Source organism: Pygoscelis adeliae, unplaced genomic scaffold (assembly GCF_000699105.1).
Source record: "Pygoscelis adeliae isolate BGI_AS28 unplaced genomic scaffold, ASM69910v1 Scaffold621, whole genome shotgun sequence".
Classification (NCBI taxonomy): domain Eukaryota; kingdom Metazoa; phylum Chordata; class Aves; order Sphenisciformes; family Spheniscidae; genus Pygoscelis; species Pygoscelis adeliae.
The window spans coordinates 820,329-842,008 of NW_008824052.1; the positions used below are offsets into that span (position 1 = coordinate 820,329).

At 39.2% G+C, this 21,680-nt stretch overlaps 1 protein-coding gene across 1 annotated transcript in view; it reads right to left on the minus strand.

Moving 5' to 3' along the window:
* MAP4K3 (mitogen-activated protein kinase kinase kinase kinase 3) overlaps nt 1-19,942 on the minus strand; it is an 82,323-nt gene extending 62,381 nt beyond the window's left edge. The window contains exons 1-7 of the mRNA XM_009333724.1: nt 19,889-19,942; nt 16,587-16,677; nt 10,092-10,156; nt 7,803-7,858; nt 3,982-4,029; nt 1,769-1,811; nt 1,034-1,106 (exon numbers count right to left, since the gene is read on the minus strand). Of these exons, the coding sequence (XP_009331999.1) occupies nt 1,034-1,106; nt 1,769-1,811; nt 3,982-4,029; nt 7,803-7,858; nt 10,092-10,156; nt 16,587-16,642 (341 nt within the window). The 5' untranslated portion in view covers nt 16,643-16,677; nt 19,889-19,942. The remainder of the gene's footprint in view (nt 1-1,033; nt 1,107-1,768; nt 1,812-3,981; nt 4,030-7,802; nt 7,859-10,091; nt 10,157-16,586; nt 16,678-19,888) is intronic.
* Between the last annotated feature and the right edge of the window lie 1,738 nt (nt 19,943-21,680).

Sequence of the window (21,680 nt, forward strand, 5' to 3'; positions counted from 1 at the left end):
TTGTAATGCTTTCAAAGTTATTGTTTAAGGTTATGACACGTCATTTGAGAAGCCTGGCACAATTTGGAAGTTACACAGTTATACAGACCAGGACTAAAGTCACCCAGACATCTTCGGAAAGAGAAACACAAACCAATCATACAATCATGACTGATGGGTGTTTGTGTTATTCTGAAAAGGAAGTGAATCCATGCCTTGGCATGAATTACACTGCAGAAGAATGCTAAAAATGCTGTGTTTGACTATTTCAAGACTAAATACTTGAATGTAGGGTTTTTTTCATTATATACATTTTTATCTTGTACCTACTATGCTGTCAGACAACAGAATTTTGAATATCTTTCTGGGAAACATACAACAGAAGTGCTGTTTTACAGTGAAGAATGTGTCATTTACTTCAAGGCAAAAGGGAACAACCACTTCCAGTACAAAGAGGAAAAAATAAAATGCTGAACTTTAGAAAAAATAAATTGTGCAAACTAGTTTACTGAGGGAAGAATAAAGATGCAGTACAGATAGAATAGAAATGTATGTTTGAATTCAATCAGTTTAGGCAAATAAGGGGGGGGGGAGAAAATGGCTTAAAGGAAACATTTCATAAGTGGGAAAAGAATCTGTGGAGACAAACAAATGAAACTCATTATCAGCTGAAGAGTTGCAGAAAAGACTTATCTAGGGTAGAGGGGAAGAAACACCAAAATGGAAAGTCAGGGAAGGAAAAAAAAAAAATTTAAGATCAGAGTTAAAAACAAGCAAAACTGTTGATAGTTTTTGACTAAATTGAGACACATTAGTCAACAGTGATAGCAGCACACAGACAGCCTTTCAATTTTTCAGAGTATTAGAGCATTTTCTCTGATATTCAGCTAATTCAGGATTTAGCTTAAGTAATACAGATGTGATCACTAGAAAGTCTGACACAGCCTTTAGTGATTAGTCTACCCAGAGAGTGACACAGCATGCTTTTATCACAATTCTTCAACAGTATTATATATGTTACTATTATATTAATGGCCAAGTAAAACACAGTTACCAATATGGGGTGCCAATGAATGATTTCCTTTTGGCAATTGTAGCTGTTATCTGTGCAGATACTCCAAAATCAGCTATTAAAAAAGAAAAAGCAAAGCCAAAATGACAATTAATAACTGATTTGATGTAATTAATTGTTAATGAACACAAGTTTGGTTTCCCCACTGTAAGAGTTTCTTAAATATACTGGAAATATTTAACAAAAAATAAATAACAAAAGCAAATAATGGAAACTTGGTCTATCTCAGATACCATCGGTCCACTCCTCTCAGTCGCCTGCCAACTATGCAGGCTGCACGCAAACATGCCTCTCATCAACACAAGAAAGAACAGGCTAGCACAGAAGTCCTAACAGTTACGTGCAGTGTTTCAATATGATAAAGCACATCATTTTTAGTATTATCCAAGAGATTCTTTCAGATAACCTTTCAATATACATTTCACACTTAAGCACTCTGGATGGTTCATTTTATTAAAAATTTATAAAAACCTGTGATTTGACTTTTCCCTCCCCCTTACAACATCAGAAAGTCTTTTACCTCAGTGTTCCAAAACTACTCCAATTACTCCTCAGACACTAATCAGATAGTGCAGTTAGATATTACCAGCAAGAGAAAAAGAATTCTGATATTCACTAATTCCTTATATGAACCATTACATCATTAAACAAAATACAGAAGACTGCTTCTTAGAGCACATAAAAATCTGTTAATAACACTAAATTGTATTAACTCACCTAATTTTACATGTCCATTATCCGTTAAAAGAATGTTTGCTCCCTTAAAAAAAAGTAAGCATACTTGAATTAAAATATGCAGATTCCTCTGATACTTTATTAAAAAAAAATTATGTGAGATCTTATGGCAAACTAGGGGTCAAAGACAAACCAAGGATTGTGTGTTCAAGAAATCTGCAGCCTTACCCAGGAAACGTTTGTGAAATTAGCAAGTTACCATTCTGTTATACAAAGAAACTCGGATATACAGGGTTTCTCATTAATTTTCAGTTTAGAACTCTTTAGCCTATGGTACTACAGAGTTTCCATTGTATACAAAACCCTCTCAAAAAGGAGAATATGAGGATTTGCTCATGCTGATGAATTCTTACTTTCTTCCATTTACACTGACTAAAAGGAAATAGGAACTCTAAAGGTCAAAGCGGAAGTAATTTGATTTTCTTTTCATATGTAGGAGCTGGTTTTGTCTTGTTTGAGAGCCATGATAATTATAATTATAGCCTTAAGGACCTGCCTTGATATGTGTTTAGCAAAACTATTTCTGTCCTTATGCAACAGAGATTCCATTAGTGCTAGATTTGAAGAGTTCGCTGTTCCGTGGCTATGTGTACCACTCACTTCGGTTCAATAATCAAGATTAACCCGAAGCAGTAGTTGGTACCATAAAATTACAACATAAAAGGACCGAGAACAAACCTGACCTGAAGACTGAAACCAGGTACAGGTTGAGCTGAGCAAAGGCTGGAGCTGGCTAAACACAGCTCAAAATATCAGCACTGCCCATGAAAAACTAGACAGAAAGGCAGCACAGATGGGCCTCCAAAAAAACCTTACGTTTTTACAGATTACAGCTTTTCACAGAGAAGGAAAAGTCAGGCCTGCAGTAAATGCAGCTTACTTTGGCAAACATCGCACAAGTATAGTTAATGAGCTTTATAAATGGAGCTTGGTAAATAGTGTGACAGTCCAGTTAACATGCTCTTGACCTTGTTCGCTTTTCAAGACTAGCAGGATAGATACTCTAAATACATCTTAGCTACTGAGGGAAGCAAACATAATTCAACAGTCAGGAGATATGCAGATGAAGATAGTATTTTTCCATGCTCATGAAAACAGCTTTTTTTTTTTTTTAATTCTCAACGTAAGCACTGTAAGCATTTTTTATCAGCGCAGTTCTGTTTAGAAACAAGTATCTATACACTGTATCCTTACAAGCATCATTTTGCATTCCATAAAGTATAATGAAAGATGTTTAATTTTTGTGTCCAAAGCAATCTTTCTTTCAGAAATTATTTTTACAATTGCTCAAAACCTAAATATCCTTCTGCAGTCAATGAGAACAACTTGGAATCAGGCTGCATTAAGGCATCTACAGTTGAAGCTACTATGTACAGTGCATCCCTAGTCTGAAAAAAACCCAAACCAAACAAACAAAACTAACCCCCCACATAACACAAAGGAATATGATAATTTACTGCCAGATTTCCAGGAGGAAGCCTGCCAAGTTTAAGCTGCAGTCTGAGCAAGGAAGAGTTTGGAAAGGCAAAGAGTAGGTAGTAAAACTCCAGGGACAAAGAGTCAACAGGAAGCACCAGAAGGAAACTATAACAGAGAGTGTAAGAGTCTGAACAAGCCACCTTTGATACAGCATTGTTGAGATGAAGGTTTGAATAAGTCAGTGTTAAGAGCCTGATTTGCAGTACCCTCCCCAATTTTAGCATGCAAGGGAGGGGACAGAACTAGTCTCCAAGAACCACACAGAACAGCAGCCACTGCTGTGCAATCTGCTCACCAAGAAAAGAAGCAAGAAGCCAAAGCAACAGCTCTGCTCACTAGCTGGTTCAAAGAGAAGGGTATGTCAAGCTTCTTGGAAAGGTGTGGGAAAGACCAAACCTTTCCTTTTTGCACAGAGCACACCCTTACAGCCATCTGAACACATGTTGCTCTGGACACTAGCTGATGCCTAAATTTTACAGCACTGGTCTAAATAAATAGTATGTTTGGCTCCAATTAAAAGAACAAACTATTTCCATGCATGCATTTTAAAGAAAGATTTTTTTTCTTCCCTTGGGCAGAAAAATTTATTTTATTCTAATAGAAAAAACCCTACATATGTAAAAATATCCCCAAAATTGATACATAACAGTAAAGACCCATCAGAGGTGATGTAGCCTATTTTAAAAACACCAAAATTCCCTTCCATTTTTACTTACCTTTATATCTCTGTGCATTTTTCCTTTACTGTGAAGATAATATAGTCCCTGCATAAATATTTAGATAATAATTTAGTCCAATATTTTTCATTTTATATACATTTCTTATTTAATTACCAGACATATTTAGGATCCAATTCAATCATCTAAATGACTCACTGACTGAAGAACATTCTGACATTTCAGTGTATCCAAACTGCATTTGCAAATTACATGTATGTAGTAGCATAATATCTAAAACACAAAATAGATGGAAAGAATAGCAGTCACCACATCTATTTTAAGAAAAGCATTCCCCAACCAAGTTTTCCTCTGGACATGGTAACTGTCACCTTTTTAGGCAATTTAGAAGTAAGTAACTTGGTCTAACAGTCTTCTATTCAGCAGTCAGATCACTGGATACCTAGTGCAGATATCTCCTACATCACTACACACTTCAAGAAAGTTTAGAAGCGTGCTAGCATGCAGCGCTTTGGATCTAACACATGAGTTCAACTCCAATTCATGGATTTCTGCAGAAGCACTAGGCTGTCTTTCTGGGTCTTGATGACAGTACCAACGCATTTTAGGATTCAACATGATTTAGAAACTTTAAGTTTAAATTCTGGAAGAATTCTGTGAAACTGAACCCCTGCATGACAAATCACAAAGCATGTTACTTTTGACACTCCAGGCTATCTCTAAAATTCTCTTCCAGGGGTAAAACGACACGTAAACATCTTCCTTGCTCTGCAGTCATGAACCTCCATAAAGACTACACTTTCACGGGAGATACCCATGTCAACACAGAATTATTTTTTTTACCAGCTCATGCAAGACATCATGGAGTTGATTGCAAAAATAAATTAGGATTGTTTTCAATTATCAGCATTTTCATGGATGGTCCTAAATATACCAACAGGAAAAATGAGGAAACACTTACATGACTTGGTACTTGAGATTTTCAAGTGAACAACATTGTACAGATAGAGAACAGTACCACTGAAGATACAGTTTTGGGGTCTTTTTTGTCAGTTCATGAAAACCTGAATGCAATGCAGCTGAAGTGCTAATCAGTTATGAAATTCAACTTCTTAAATAAACTAAAAAAGAAAAAAAAACCCCACTCACAGATGTTTTAACCTGTTTCTCTGGCGGAAATGACTAACAATACCCAGTTGGTCCAATGTTTTTTCAGAGTCCTCACTGCAGGCATGCATGCAGACCCAAAAACTGGACTCGATTTGCTTTTGGTACAGTGTTATTAATCAAAGCATCTACCTGACCGTTGCAACAACTGGCATTAGCTAGATGAGTCCCATGTACACTCCTCACATTTAGATCTCTGGACACTACTGGCACAGAAAGCCCAACAACTCACTCATTTTTACCACTGCCCTGGAAGAATTTGAGGTCACCATTTTCAAAACTGAATGTCTGGAGGCAGGTACTTTAAAGGCCATATTTAAAGGACCTATATTTTCAGAATCAGTCTCACCGATTCCAACCAGAACTGATAGTGAGTGTTTTTTGAAAACAGACCATTTAGTGGGCTTCTAAATATGGAGACCGAACGCTAACTTTAGGCATTCAAGTGAAACTCAGGATTCATGGAGACTGATGGCAAAATTAACATTGGACAAATTACTTTTATGGATGGACAGATGGCCTATATTCTTAGACTTTTTACTAGGAAAAGTGACTGCTGCATTATAAACGACAACAAGATATCAGAAACCATATACATTATGTTTGGTCAGAGTGTAATAAGTATGTATTTGCAGACAACTTTAAAATATAGGTCCACGGATGGCACTTAGAAAATACATAGAAAGTAGCAAGTTTCCTTCTCACAAGCAATTCATGCATATTAACCAAGAAATCTTCCCACACAATAAATAATGACTTCATAAATTCCATTCTAGACTATTAAAACACTCCTCCATACTCCGAGAAGATTATGGATTTGATGGATTGACTATTCAGTGGATAAGGAATTGGCTGGATGGTCATATCCGGAGAGTAGTGGTCAGTGGCTCAACGTCTGGATGGAGATCAGTAACAAGTGGTGTCCCTCAAGGGCCTGTATTGGGACTGGTACTGTTTAGTATCTTCCATCAATGACATAGACAGTGGGATTGAGTGCACCCTCAGCAAGTTTGCAGATGACACCAAGCTGAGTGGTGCGGTCGACACGCCAGAGGGACGGGATGCCACCCACAGGGACCTGGACAAGCTCGAGAAGTGGGCCTGTGTGAACCTCATGAGGTTCAACAAGGCCAAGTGCAAGGTCCTGCACATGGGTTGGGACAACCTCCAGTATCAATACAGGCTGGGGGATGAAGGGAGTGAGAGCAGCCCTGCCGAGAAGGGCTTGGGGGCACTGGTGGATGAAAAGCTGGACATGAGCCAGCAATGTGCACTCGCAGCCCAGAAGGCCAATCGTATCCTGGGCTGCATCAAAAGCAGCGTGGCCAGCAGGTCGAGGGAGGGGATTCTGCCCCTCTACTCTGCTCTGGTGAGACCCCACCTGGAGTACTGCGTCCAGCTCTGGAGTCCTCAGAACAGGAAAGACATGGGCCTGTTCAAATGGGTCCAGAGGAGGGCCACGAAAATGATCAGAGGGATGGAACACCTCTCCTATGAAGAAAGGCTGAGAGCGCCTTGGGGTTGCTCAGCCTAGAGAAGAGAGGGCTTTGGGGAGACCTTATTGCGGTCTATCAGTACTTAAAGGGGGCTTATAAAGAAAGATGGGGACAGACTTTTTAGTAGGGCCTGTAGTGAGAGGAGAAGGGGTAATGGTTTTAAAGTAAAGGAAGGTAGATTCAGACCAGGTATAAGGAAGACATTTTTTACGGTGAGGGTGGTGAAACATTGGAACAGGTTGCCCGGAGAGGTGGTAGATGCCCTATCCCTCCAAACATTCAAGGTCAGGTTGGACTGGGCTCTGAGCAACCTGATCTAGTTGAAAATGTCCCTGCTTATTGAAGGGGGGGTTGGACTAGATGACCTTTAAAGGTCCCTTCCAACCTAAACCATTCAATGATTCTGTAAGAACAAAAGGGTTTAAAGGTTCAAAACCCAAAATACTCCCAGATGTCACATAAGATTTCACTGTAAGGAAAAAAAAAAAGCCACGTCCTGTAAGTGAGAAGTCCGCAATCTCTGGCATAGCATAGGGAGATGGTAAGTGGCATGCAAGGGAGCTGGCTCAGGGACAGAGCTATCTTGAGAGAGTGTTTGAGAGAGGCAGCAGCTCTCAACTGATGGCATTCACAGATTTGCATTCACTAGAAGCCAAGAATTGCTCTCTCACTTGGAAGCAAGACATCCACCAAAAAAGCCGTTTCTGATTAAGTTTTACTGGTGAACTGAACCTTTAATTTAGGAAAGAAAAATGAAAGCTAGCATACCCACAAAGAGAGGCTGGTGACCTTAACTTGAAAATCTCAAGTACACAGACAATTTTTTTTTCTTATTAGCACAGATCAACTATCAGATATGCAAAACTAAGTCTTTAAATTTTCCTTCAAACTTGCAATAACTAATTTGTACTACAAATATGGATTAATAAATATGTTGTTTCCCCCCCTTGTAAAAAAAAAAATTAACAGCAGAAAGATGATGACAGTTTTCTTCAAATGATCCAGGATAATTTGAGGTTATGCAATTATACAAATCAGTTCTAGGCTATAATACAGGACCTCCTCAGAAGTCTGAGAACACTGCTAAGCCATCCAAACACTGTACTTCCATGGCATCACACATATTTGTAGCTTTTATTTTTAGCTTTTAATAGTTTCACATTAAAAGTCAACCACAAGAACCTGAGAACACACTACCTGTAGTGTTTCTCTGCTAACATAGGCAATCTGCTGTTCTGAAAGTGGTCCAGTCACTGAAATGGAAGGGGGAAAAAAAAATAAATTCTCAAAATCAGGTAAGATACTGCCCATTCCAAACCCATACCTCAATTACTTCCATTCACACTAATAGGATCTTACACTAGAAGTCTCAAAGTAAACGTGCTTGGACTTTCCCCCAGATTGAGCATCCCAAAGACCACGGAACATTTTTTAAACTCAAAAATGTCTAAATCTCAAAGTAATTAAGAGGAAAAAGAAACAGAAGCAGTGATTTAAGCACAACTCTTCCCCCTGCACAAACCCATTGTGTCCTTCTATGCAGGGCTGGACTTCCAACCCAGTGACTCAGAGCTGCAGCAAACTCCACTCAGTCCCATTTCAGCCCTAGGAAGTTCCTTCTACCCTTTGCGACCAGCTCTCTCCTTCCATCCTTCCCGCTGCCATGCGACCTGCTCTTTCTTCCCTGCAGCCATGCGACCTGCTCTCTGCAGCTTCTCAACCCTCTTCTGCATGAGCTACCAGCACTGTTGTTCCTGGGCCTGCCACAGCATGCACCTTCTCAAACGCTCCCTCTGAGCATGCTCAGCAGTTTCCCAAGGGAAGGAAGAGTCTTCCTCTCCCTCTACGGTCCCACTTCACTCAAGTCTCTTAAAGGAAAACAATTAAATTCTGAACAAATACTCAAACCAAACACTGAACAGCAAGCAAGGCATGGCCTGTGACTCGTCCCCAGTCACTGGACTTTGATCCTGAAATTGAAGGGTTTTAAGACCAGGAAACGCAGTCCTCACTGCAAGCTTCTCAGGTTTTGCAGAGAAAAGAAATAGAAAAGTTGTATGGGTTTTCTCAAAGGAAACTGAAGGAGTAGGGAGTTAAAAATGAAAAAATACTTAAGCACCTAACTGCTTAGCTTCTACAAAACCCACAACCATAATATAAATTAGTATCATGCAACATATACGTATCTTCAAAACAGGTCTAGATCCATCTTCCCTTTTCTGAAAGAAAAGCTCCAAACCTACATAAAACTTAATATATTAGCACCCAGAGTGCATATTTCTAGGAATGTATGTTTACTTTGAGAAATTTAATTCTGATTAACTTAAATGACTTAAGATTACAGAGGCCTATAGTTCAATTGGAATAAGACCCTTTGGAACATAATTAGGATCAGAAAAGAACCTTCCACTCTAACTACTGGTAGAGAAACCAAAAATCAGCTGCGACAGGAAACTGCTCCTGTATGACATCTGTTCAGGCATTTATCTGGCATGAGCTCATTTCCTACTCTACAGGTGTCCCACATAACAAAGCCTATTAGACACGATGCTTTTATCAACACTAGCAAAGATGTAAAGGCTCAACAAGGTAACTACACCATGAGCATGGTGTGAACTTGTGAATTGGTGCGTTGTTTTAATTGCACCCAAGTTAAATGTAAAAAGGTATACAAGCTGTTTACGCACAAGAGAAGGATGTGAAGATCCTAACGTAAAATCTTCACAATTTAGAATATGGACGGATATCCTGTCTGAAAAACATCAGCTGAGAACCACAGAGCTATTACTCAAAGCATACTCCTTTCCTAAGCAAGTCTTAATTCCAGAGCAATAAAATCCCTCAAAACTGATTTTGTGTCTTGAAAACTAGCAATCAATTGACTGATCCTCTCTTTATGCAATAGATTCACACACACCCCTTGTTTCTTTGACCACTCATTGCACTTAAGACTAAAGCAAATATATAGACCACCTTTGTTTTTCACATCATACATCCAGCATTAAAAAAAAAAAAAGACCCTCGTGGCACTACTGCTATACAAACATACAAAAGACCACTGTTTACGAAGGACAAGAGGATCCACTTATCTAGGTATCTGTAGGGAGCGGTACAGATTACACTAAAGCAAAGTTCAAAAGCTCAGAAACAAAATGGCTATGAAGACAGCACATCAGGATATAAATTTTTTATTTCTGCAATACAATATAATCTAATTTTACAGCCTTTGAAAAGTAGTGATGGGCATATGAGCTACTGAAGGAAGGAAATAACTTCTGCTGCTCAAGAAAACCCCACTATAGCTATTTTGTTTAAAAAACCAAACCTAACCAATTATGTGAATACATAAGCTAAAATCGACCTTTGATGGATTATTATGGATACTAAATTTAGGATTCCTCCTCTCTGATTCAAAAACACTGTAATCATCTCCATTTTTGAAAATAAGCTTTACTTAGATTTTAAGGAATTACAGTCTTGACATACCATGATAAATATCCTGTAGAGAGCCACCTCCACAAAACTCCATGCAAATCCATAGCTTGTCTCGTCTAAAAAGAGAACAAAACCATTCATTAGCTGTCAGATTTGAAAACAGCGTTACCGTAAATCGGCAGATAAAGAACTCTCTAAGACTCAATTTTGGAGTTTTAGAAAGCAGGCATTCTTTATTACGGCGCCGGGTGCAAGGTGGAATTTCCACAAATCAAGCACACCTATGGTTAGATCACCGTTACATTTATACACAAAAATTATAAGGTAGTACACTCCCAGTTACAATGATTGGTTAGTGATTTACATATAATTATAATATCGGTTATGTCATTCTCTTCTGTTACTACGCTTGCGCGGGGGAAGGGTCTTCACCTGGGCAAGGGTCTTCTTGACCTGTGGGTGTGTTTTTTAGTATTATAATGAAGGCAGTTCACTTCAGGACACCTTAAAAGTAGGTTCTGTTGCCAAGTTGGCCAACTAGATATCTATCTACCTTGCCAGGTTGTCAAATAATTCATCCCCTAAACAATAGAACCTAGAGGCTCTGGTTATGGTTTAGAGAGTCCAGAGAATAGAGAATAGGGACTTCAAGCAACACAGCCTCAAATAATAAGTAACACAGCAACCTATACATAACGCTACCATAAGGGCTAACTTATTAAAATCAAAATGTTCTTATAGTTGATTATTTCATAACCTAAAGATTCAGTAAAACTTAAGATCATCTTCAACAACAGCACCTATGAAAGATAAGTCAGAGGACTCAAACATTATAAGGCACAACATAACAAGCTCTGTATTATGAAAAGTACAAGTCAAATAATGAATATGATTTAATCTTTATGTGATACTTCACCATCAAAATAGTAACTAATGAAATACCCAAAGTATTCCAGGGTTTATTGGAGTAATAGAAACAGTATTAGTGAAACGTGCACACTGATTTTTGTTCAAGATCTACTATGAAAATGAAATATATTTTTACTGAGAGTAGAGAGAAAACAGATGTGGGTTCTTATTTCTTCCATATTTCTTCCTCATTTTCACTTCTCCACTTTTTTCAGAACAGAAGAATTAACACAAACAAAAAAAAAGAAACAAACCCAAAACAAAAAGCCCTAGGGATATCTGTCAACTCAATTTCTTTCACAACAAATGGAGTGAAATTCTAGTGCTTTAGTCAAAGCTAGGCAGAGTGGAGCCCATGCTGTGGGTAAGTACCTTCTTAGATGAAGTCTCTTCCCTCAGAAATACCTATGGATATTTTTGGTGGCAGGGGTCAGAGGGAAGTTCTTTAGATTCCTCTTACTAAGGGAATCAATTCAGTTTGACTCACTATACCTCCATAAAAGGTGCTTTCTAAAAATAGACAACGGGCTGAAGGATTCAAAGGTATCTTCTATTATGGACACTGAATTCCATTTTCACTTAGTAATTTTTACTGGTAAGACAGATGTACCACGTGTGGCCACATAAAGGCATTTTGGAGAGCAGAAAATCTGGGACTTGCCTAGTCATTCCTGGCCATCAAAACATGCAGGAAAGAAAAATCGCATACAACCACCTTAGGGCAGATTGGGACACAGGACAACCAAAGGAAAGACTGATGATTGTTCTGCAGCTTGCCCATGACCCCTGGTCTTGGGTTTCTTGCATTCATAAGGCTCTGTTAGCACAGCTGAGGCAATCTTGTAGGCAATGCCAACATTTGTAGAAGTGTTTTGCAAGGCAATGGTATAAGTGCTGAGCTTATCCCCTGAGCTGCAAATTGCAAGTATTTCTCACCAGCAGGCAAAAGCTAGAATAGCTGCTGTTCCAAGGAAGAACTGTCTTTCTTGGATGTCCTCCCCTTTTATGCCCATAGTCCACATGGTCCTCAAAGCTACGCCCCGGCTGCTGGCTCTAGTGGTGGGAAAGGTACTGTTCAGGCATTACAGAGGTTATAAGCAACGGAAGTCCCTGGCTGTTAACTCCATACACTTCTAGGCGTTAATTAAAGCATTGCTTGAAATAATATGAAGGCTTTCCACTGAAATAATTTGATCAAAGTCAGACACGGAAGCAATGTGACTACCTGTGAAAGAAAACAGAATTAGCAATGGCAGCAGGGGAACAGGAGTGAGAAAGAAGCACTGAAGAGACAGACATCCGTAAGTCCCTTGTTTATTCCCCACAGTGATGCAGGACTCAGTCAGGGACACTTTTGGGGGCACTGGGCTCATGAAAGCCACTCTTCCACACTGCTGCTGCTGTTGGCATCAAACAGGATGCAGCCACGTGGGAAAGTGGGAAAAAGCCAGGACAACCCCAGCAGCCTTGGGACAGCAGCAGAGCACCCGCAAAGTAAGAGACATGAAGTAGATAAGTGCTGTAAATTCACACTTTCATTCACACTTACTGGGCATTTACTTCCCAGTGTGGAAAAGCCCTACAGAAAAGAAAAAAAGATAAGAGGATCAAAAGAGGAGATTGTGTTTCTAATTTGCTATCTAGCCTTTTATTACTGTGCCTCAGTGCTTTGAGACAGGTGAAGATCCATGTAATCAACAGTAACTGTACACAGTTGTCTCTGTCTGCAGAGCATATGGCAAGTGCAGCAAACAAAACAGAGACAGGATCAACAGTACCATTTAGTGTCTGCAATTTAACACCTAGGCTTACAGCAAGGCAGAAATTTGACTGTCCGAAAAATCTATACGTAAACAGAAGAAAAGCATGGGGAACAATATGCTGATAAGTGCCAAGGATAGGATGATGGTATTTTTCTTATTGTTCTTAGCATTGAAAGATACTTGGAAAACAAAAGGTCAGACAATGAGAGGCCTCAAAGACAGCCATTCGATTACCTAGACAAAAGAGAAGCACTGCACCAAAGAAAGGGGCGGGGACCAAGCAAGAACACAAGAGTGAGCCAAAATATACACTATATTTGCCAAAATTTAATTCTGGGTCTACAAAGGTGTATTTTGATACCCTGAGACAAGAGGAAAATCATCCCCAGCCTGAATACAGCATCATGAGAAAAGCACTATTTCAATCTAAAAATTTTAAAGAAAGTTGAGTACAACAATAATATTTGTTCACAGTCTGTTTTCACATGAAGTCTTTTTAAAGTCATCAGAAACAGCTTTTTATTAGTTATACTAAGCAACCTGTTCCCACTATGATTAGTTAAAAAAAGCAGCTGGTAAGACAACTGGATACATTTGTCAGTGCTTCTACAATGCAAATAATCTCTCCTCCAGAAACAAACACAAATGGAACTGTCACATTCTGGTCAGAAGTTCATATGTTAGAAAAACAGCTCGGGGTAACTTCAACAGCACGGCAGAGCCCCAGCCCTCCCCTCTGCCATACCTCACTTAATTCTTTCTTCTAAATTTGTCTTCTGAGAAGGTTTATAACAATGACTTTCAGGTTTGTGAAGCACACCAGACTTAATGTCACACATCAAGAAATACGTCGACACAACTTCCTTCCCAGTACTGCAGGCAGGTACAAATAAAGTAATCACGTGCAGTGGAGGACATCTTAATGTACAAAAAGGTGCTCTTTTCCCAAACAAAGGCAGGCTTTGAGGTTGGGAGGGAGATTAAGGAGGTGCGGCAGCAGGGTGGGACACAATGTGGTCCCAGCCACACAACTTTCAGAATATGCAACATCCATTTAAGAAGCTTAGTCACCATAACATGGAGCTTCCAAATACTGCCTTTAGGAGATCACAAGATCCCTTGCCAACTTTACAGCCTGACAATCTGTAAGCTGCTGTCAAACAGACCAGTAACACTACAAATTCTCAAAAAAATTTTAACATGACTTTGAGGTATGTAGCAGTATTAAGAATTGACTGTTCATGCACAAGAAAACGCCTGCCAGTACTGCACAGAACGGAAGTAACGCATAATTTAGGTTAACCTTCAAATTAACCTTAAACATTCAAAACTGAAGTGCAGACACTCCTAGTTCGGAATACCAAGTCCCTACTTGTACACATGCACTATCTGTATGCACACCCGCACAAACTTGTGCATAATACAGCTCACAGACCAAAAAAGCATTCAGGCTGCCAAGACAAGCACCCTTCAAGATATGGGATGCCAGAACAGCATGGCTTGTTGATTTTATCTTCAGACTTTGATCCCCTCCTGCACATGTATACACAATAATGCAAGCAGTACACAATCACACACTCGTGGCCTTGCTCAGTGCAGCACGCAGATCGTGTTCATCTAATGGGCTAGTCAACAGCTTGCTTTCCTCTTCATTCTCATACTTGCAGTGCATTTCCACTTAATCTTATTCTGAAAAGAAATTTGCTCTTGGAAACTTCCTTAATGCTCCACACTAAACTATGTCTGTGAAGTACTAATATGACCAGCTTTTCACTACAGACCTTTGAAAAGCGAACTATAAAGTGAACATAATTTGAAACACAGCTTCTACTGACTTGAATCACATCTGTCAACATGCCATACTTTGACTCATCAGGCAAAAGCTAAGATACTCATACTGACAAAGATGCAATGAACCCCACCAGTGATAAAACATGGTTTCAGTGAGCATCCAGGGCTATTCAAGACACTGAATTCAAGAGGCAGGGAGAAGAAACTCCTCAGGACAGCATTAGTCAGCTGAGCTTCTGCATGAGACCTCTCCTTCTCCTCTAGCATTTATTGCCAGGACCTTCTCTCTTCCCCAATACTGCCTCCAAGTTCTGGCACACTCAACTTGTCCAATTTCAGTTTGCTCCAACTACGCAGACATTCAGCATCAAGGTCACTAAGAGCACCAAAGCGCTCCACACTTGCCATTTCAATACCCTGTCCCAGCTCACCCCACAGCAAAACAAGGAACACTCAACAACTGCCAAGCAAGCCAGGGAGCCCATGCTAGCTCTTCTGTAGCACCGCAAACATGCACCAAACCAGATACTGCTGGCTAGAAAAGATAGCAACTGGGATTTCCCAAGCTCTAGCTGATCGAGCATGAAAGTAAAAGAAATGCAGTATTTCAGAAGATAACTTACTCAAATTTGAAAGGATTTTTAAAAGGAAAAGATGCACTCCAAATACAAGAGCCAAATTCTGTCATATATTCCTGCTTCAAAGATGGTAATTTTTTGTTGAAAGGCTTTCACGTACCAAGATTTTTCATGTGAAAATACCACCTCTATCGTCCCACCACCAATCCAAAAGCACTTGGCCTATACTGCTGAAAAGCTTTTGGCTGCAGCAGATAGCCAGTACGGAAAATTTCAGCTGGAGTTGCTGAAGTCTAGTACATGTCTGAGTAACTCAACTTGGCATCTTCCCATTATGAATAGGGTCTAGAAACCTTCACAACACACAGAGCTACCATGTCCCACCTATATTGTTCCCATGCAGACAGAAGATATGTGAATACCTGAAGGGAACAAGAAGCCTCTGCCATAAAGAGCATCATGACTTTTGAGAGCCTTTTAAAAGCTTTTTATTACATGGCATGATATGCCTAAAATTATGTCATTATGTTCCCAAAATCCAGCATTAAAAGGTCTAGTCCTTGAATATCAAGCAATTGCTATATCTAGCATAAAACATTTGTCAGGATGCATTAAAAAGAATTACAAACATTAGAAAGTAACCATCAATTTTCTCAATACCGAGACTTTGTATGGAGTACCAAGTTTACTGCAGTTGTAACAAGTAAGCATAATACCTTACAAAAGGAATTACACAAAAGAATAATGAGACAGAACAATTTACATACACTACATTAACTGTCCTAAAAAACTCTGCAGCTCAAGAGAGAAAAGCAAAGATAAAAGAGCTAAAATATTAATCATTTTTAGATTTCAAAACAAATCCAAAATGCAAATCACCAGTGAGAATTTAAAGGCTGCACGGTTTACAATCTTAGGTACTTCAGTATGACATTGTCCTTAAAGCTTAACATAACACTACTACTCTTAAGCAAGGAAAACACCAACAAATTTTTTCCTCCTTATTTCCCCATAACATTTAATTTTGAGTTCTCAGACAACTGGTGTTGGCATGTAAAATTAAGTCAGAACATTTCTGAGAAATCTATCTGTATTATGCAATATATGCATATTGCATATATGCAAAACTTCCCAAAGTTTTGCAAATTTAAGAGACATTTTACTAAAACTGATTTAAAAGTTACTATATATACAGACTCTTTCTTCATACTTGTCATACTTCCACTTAATTTTCCATTTATGTATTAAATTCAAAGCTTTTAAATGACAACTTATTTCCAAGGAAACATGACTACATGATCATTGAAAGATTTTGCTAAAAGAAACATTATTTATAGAGAGAGATTGTAGTAAACAGAACAGATTTTAAGGTAAATGAAAAAAATAATATACAAGTGGATAATACTTATTTGGTAAATTATGTTTTGCTTAAGTCACCTTACAGACCTGTCCTTTACAAGGAGATAGAGAGGCATTTTTAAGTGAGCAAAAGAAACAAACTGTACCTGAGATAGCTGCCAAAATAAGCAACAATGTTTGGATGTTTACAGTCTTTCATCATAATGATTTCCTGCTGCACAACAGCAAAATCTTCTCCTGAAAAGCAGAAGAATGAATATTTTCATTGGCCTGGTTCATACTCACATCTCAACTAGACTTTCAATACACTTTTATAAAATAAACATTCTGAGTAATTAAAACTAATTATCTGCCAGTTTCACAGACACATAAAGCAGCTCTAAGTCAATACTTATTAACAAGGGCTTAGCAATAAGTAACTATATTCTTAAGAAGTTTCATTCTGGGCCAGATGGACCTCACATCTGCTATCTGATACCTCTTGCGATACTGGCCATAGCTCTTTCTGAAGTCTTTATTTTTCCTGAGACCCCACCGTGTCCATCTGCATATGCCCTGCCAATAGCCCAGGTTCTTAAAAACATGACAAAACTTTGCTATTTTTGGCCACATGTCCAACACCCATTAGATCATCTTCCTGAGCAGAAAACATTCAATAGTGCACTGCTGCTGCAACCCTTCAGTAAACTCAGTAAGCACATAAATTTATGGACTGTGCATAACTTATGTCCAGATAAAACACTGACATAGATATGGCATTTATCTGAGTCTTACTATTTGGTACCTCGGTTGTCCCTGTCTTTCTATAAAAGGTTCTTACCAGAGGGAGACGTTGAAAACATCATGTGTATGAAATTGAAAACCCAACACGTTTTGGGGGTGTTGTGCAGGGGTTTTGTAGGTAAGTTAAAGAGGGAAGCCGAGAAAGATATCAAATGAAAGAAAATGATGGTAACAGATATTTGACAGCCTTTTTTTTTTTTTTTTTTTTAAAAGAAATACATGTCAAATGCTCTTTTGCAGTTCAGTATCTTACATTGGGGCTCCTCTGAAATTTCTTAAGTCATCAGGGCAAATGACAGCTAGTCTGGTATGTTATTTCTACAGAAGTTCTTCTGAAGTTTGTTTACTAGGCACACACAGTTCACAAGAAACAACTCATTCTTAGTAACTTCAAGGACTGCATAGGTAAAATAAGCCTGAAGGCCTAAAATAACCATTTAACTTTATGAATAACTTAAGAGACTCTATAAGCAAGTCGAAAAAACAGGAAAATTCAGAGTATGTCAAAATTCTCCTTTTAGTGTACTGTTGTAGCACACTGCAGCATAACTCAAAAGAGCTTTTAAACCAGAAGCCAAAGCTCTTGTCTAAAAAGTTGACTGTAGACACTAAGCTCATATTTATCAATTGTCGCAACCCAAAATCAATTCTCAAATATGGCTGTTAATAAATTTCAAATGTAACACAACAAATTCCAGCAGAACTGGACAAGCTATTACCTAAGAAACTATATTTTAAGTTTCTCCCAATACATGAACACACTGGCAACCTAACCATTTGGTACTTTTTAACCAGAAATCCAATATTCACGTGTATGTTATTTATCTGAAAGCAAATTTCAAACCACAAGCTGCAAGTTAACATCACAACAGACTGTCTACTATCTGTGGTGTATTGCTGATGACTTGCTGTATCCTGACTAGACCTTTAACTGTGCAAACAAGAAATTATTTTCACATACAGACAGGTGTCTCTGTGAAAGGACATGATTCCTCCAGCATTTGACCAGTGTTTTCTTTGCATCCAAAATATTAAAGAAGCATAAGCTTTAGAGTAAGTGCCTAAACATTATTAACCCTTAATCTTCACGCTCTTGCCCAGTCTGCAAAACCTGCAAAGAAAGCCAGTGCCACAGTTCTGGAACGTGGACACTGCCCATCTGAAGCAATGAGTCAAGCCTCTACTGCAACTGGAAGCGACAACTACAGAGAGAAACTGAGCTCACTGAGCAAAGAGAGGGTAGCGAAAGCGCATTCTCTGTGCGCCACTCAGGTATCCAAAGGCTGCCAGAAATACTTGTCAGCTGCAAGATGCCAATTGTTCTCCCCATCTGCACAGCATGAGGGCAAGTTACTGCAGCTGCAGCACGTCCCCAGGCACTGTCCACAGCTCAGAGAATGCACACAGCACGATTCTCCGGGTCCTACTCAGCACAACCCATACAATACTCTTTTCAACCAAGTCACTTCATACTTTTGAGAGTGGAAGTAGTCAGCTACGCAAGAACTTGCATTATTTTAAAGGTTGACATCATCTGAGTCTGCTGAGTCCTATGGTTCTTTACCACTACATGAGTCTCCTTCCCTGTTTAATCTTTACAGTTCCATAGAGAGACACAGCACAGCCACTGATCTTAGCTGGACTGGTAACCCACGTCATGCACAGCCAAGTACTCCAGCAATGGGAGCTGACATAAAAAGCCAAAGCAGCAGAACTAGACAAGATAATCTGAGACCACAACTTTCAGTGTGAATAAAAGAAGTGTGCTGAAGATACACTTCTGGAACTACATAGTAACATACTGTCCTGTCTTGACAGTACTGTCAAATTACTGTTCAGAATTTATAATGTGTGCACATTTAAATAAACACAACGTTTCTAAGCACTTCCAGAATTGTAAGAGGAAAAAATGGAAGAAGCTAGTAACTTCTTTTCCTTCTTGCCTCCATAGACCTTAAGGATCAAACCAGGTAATAGTTAAAATATTACCTGACCGCCAACATTAAATCTTGAAATGGAACACCAACAGTTAAGAGTTAAACAAAAAGTCTGGACATTTTACTTCCCGGATTACTGAACTCTTGTTCAACAAGTCTAGCCATATTAACAGAACAGCACTTGCAGGCTGATAACTGATCTGTAGGGCATATGTACTCTGTGAAATCACAACGTAAGCACAGTTCAAGCATAAATCTAGCATACAGTGGAAGTCCTAATCAGAGTCTCCAAGAGAATTTCAGGAAATGTACTCAATTCCCAGATACTAATGCTCACCTATTATTTCACCCTTCCTTCTTTTTATTTCTCCCTCTACGCTCTCTCCAGGTGAGTTCTTTTCTGCCTTGCCGGCTTCCTCATTTCTTTTGTTCTTATACAGGTTTTTGGATCACATGGGTTGAAAACATAGTAGTTAAGACAAAAAAAAACCCACAACTCTTACTGAAATTTTAATCAGCTTTCTTTTAACTGTTCTCCAGTTACATTTTTTCCTCTCACACCTTGCTTCTCATGCTTGTTATTTTTTAGAACAGTGTATTTTGTCCTACACTAAAAGGCAACAATTATCCCTTCTTTCAGTAAGTGGACTCAATTGATTTTGTACAATTGTATGTTAAGCGTGAAAATATTTCATTCCCGTGACCTATTTCAGTTAAGAAACACTTACCTGGTTCTAGTTTTATTACTTTAATCGCTGCTAGCTCACCCGTGTTGACATTTCGAGCCTACAAAAAAAAAAAAGGTAGTATTTAGAGAGCAGAACACAGCAACCAGCTCTGCATTCTCAACTTGATATTCTCTGACAACACAGAGTCAAAGAGCAACTGAGATACACAAGGGTCTAAAATAGTGAAACCACTTGTTGGGTGGGTGTTTTTTTTTTTGAAGCAAAAACAGCCTCAGGAGGAGTCAATAAATTAAAACATCTCGTACATTTATGTTTCACGCACGGTTAGAATTTTTTTTCCAAATACACCATGCATTTATTTTTCACTGGGCTTACAGCATACATTTTCATTAAATAAGCATCATTAATGAGTTCTGTTATATCCAAAACACTTATTTAAAGTAGTCCATATCCGTGCTTAATGACAGTGAACCAAACAGTAAGAATTCTGTAGCTAGCATGCTCTTCTCCAGTACACATCTGTAGGAAGCATTCTTCCAACAAAACTTCTCACCTTGGATTTATTTTCTAACAACAAAGCAAGCTATCTCAAAAAAAAAAAAACCAACCACCCACTAGGCAGCTAATTTTTACTGAGATCTGAAGCTTTAAGTATGCTCAAGAAACCTTGCACTGCCACACAGGAGTCCTAAATTATGTAAGTCCTTGACCATGCTGTACTTCCGTATTAAAATCCATAAACAAACCGACCACTGAGATACTGACTGCAAAGCAGTTATAACATATACGGATCTCACAGCAGACAAGCAGGGCCCAGGGAGCATCAAGGACTGCACTCTGCAGCGTATATGACTGCTTCCAAGACTCCCACGAGAGCAATGCAATGCTTCCTGCTCATTTCACTACATGCCCCTTGGTCCTTACTCTCCACCAGTGGCAGCATCCCCCCCTTGCTGCAAGGGTGCGAAGAAAACAAGCCAGCAACAAAGGAGTTAGAAAGCATTCCCCTTGTGTACACAGCAGCTCTGTGGCCAACTTCAGCAGCAATTACTCAGCAGCTTAACTGCATTTTGTATGGGGCTCTGTCAGGCTAAAGCCTATGTTCTACTGAGCAACCAAGGAAGCTGAATTTTTAAAAAGCCATTAAGAAGCAACATAAATTATGATAATAATGATTTCTCTGCTAGAACTGTTGCATTTGACTACTAACTGAAAACTGTGGAGTCATTTGCCCCGTACTTTCAGGATACTTCCGTGCCCCTGCACCCAGCTACAGGGAGAGGTTGCTCCCCAGCACTAAAGCAGCAGCTCCTGAAGGATGCTCAGCTACAGCCTCGCCTCTCCTCTCCCCAGGGGAGTCTTGGTACCTGGAGCTGCACTGTACTGGACCACCCCTGCACTGAATGCCGTGCCCACTCTACCCCTACACAGGGCACAGAAGGCGAGACCAGTCCTGCTTTTGCTTTTCCCCCCATCCACTTTCAAATCAAAAAAGGCCATGATTACAGAATTCAATGATGCAGATAGGTGTCCACCTTTACAGTGGCTAATAGTCTCATTTAAGTCACTTTAGGAGCTCAAGGGCTCACACCTTTTATTGATTGGCCACGAGACTTGCCAAATACTGTAAGGTATTGATTCTTAACGTGGCATCTTGAGATCTGGTTGTGGAACCACAAGTGGAGGGAAAAAACAAACCCTAAGACTATAAAAAATAGCCAGCAATAAAGTCTGGAAATAAATGCAGTGTGTATTCCTGCGCTTAGAGATTTACCCAGGTCGTTCCTAGCACAGCCGATCTCAAACCTCCCACTGTTCCTTGGTGTGGCGA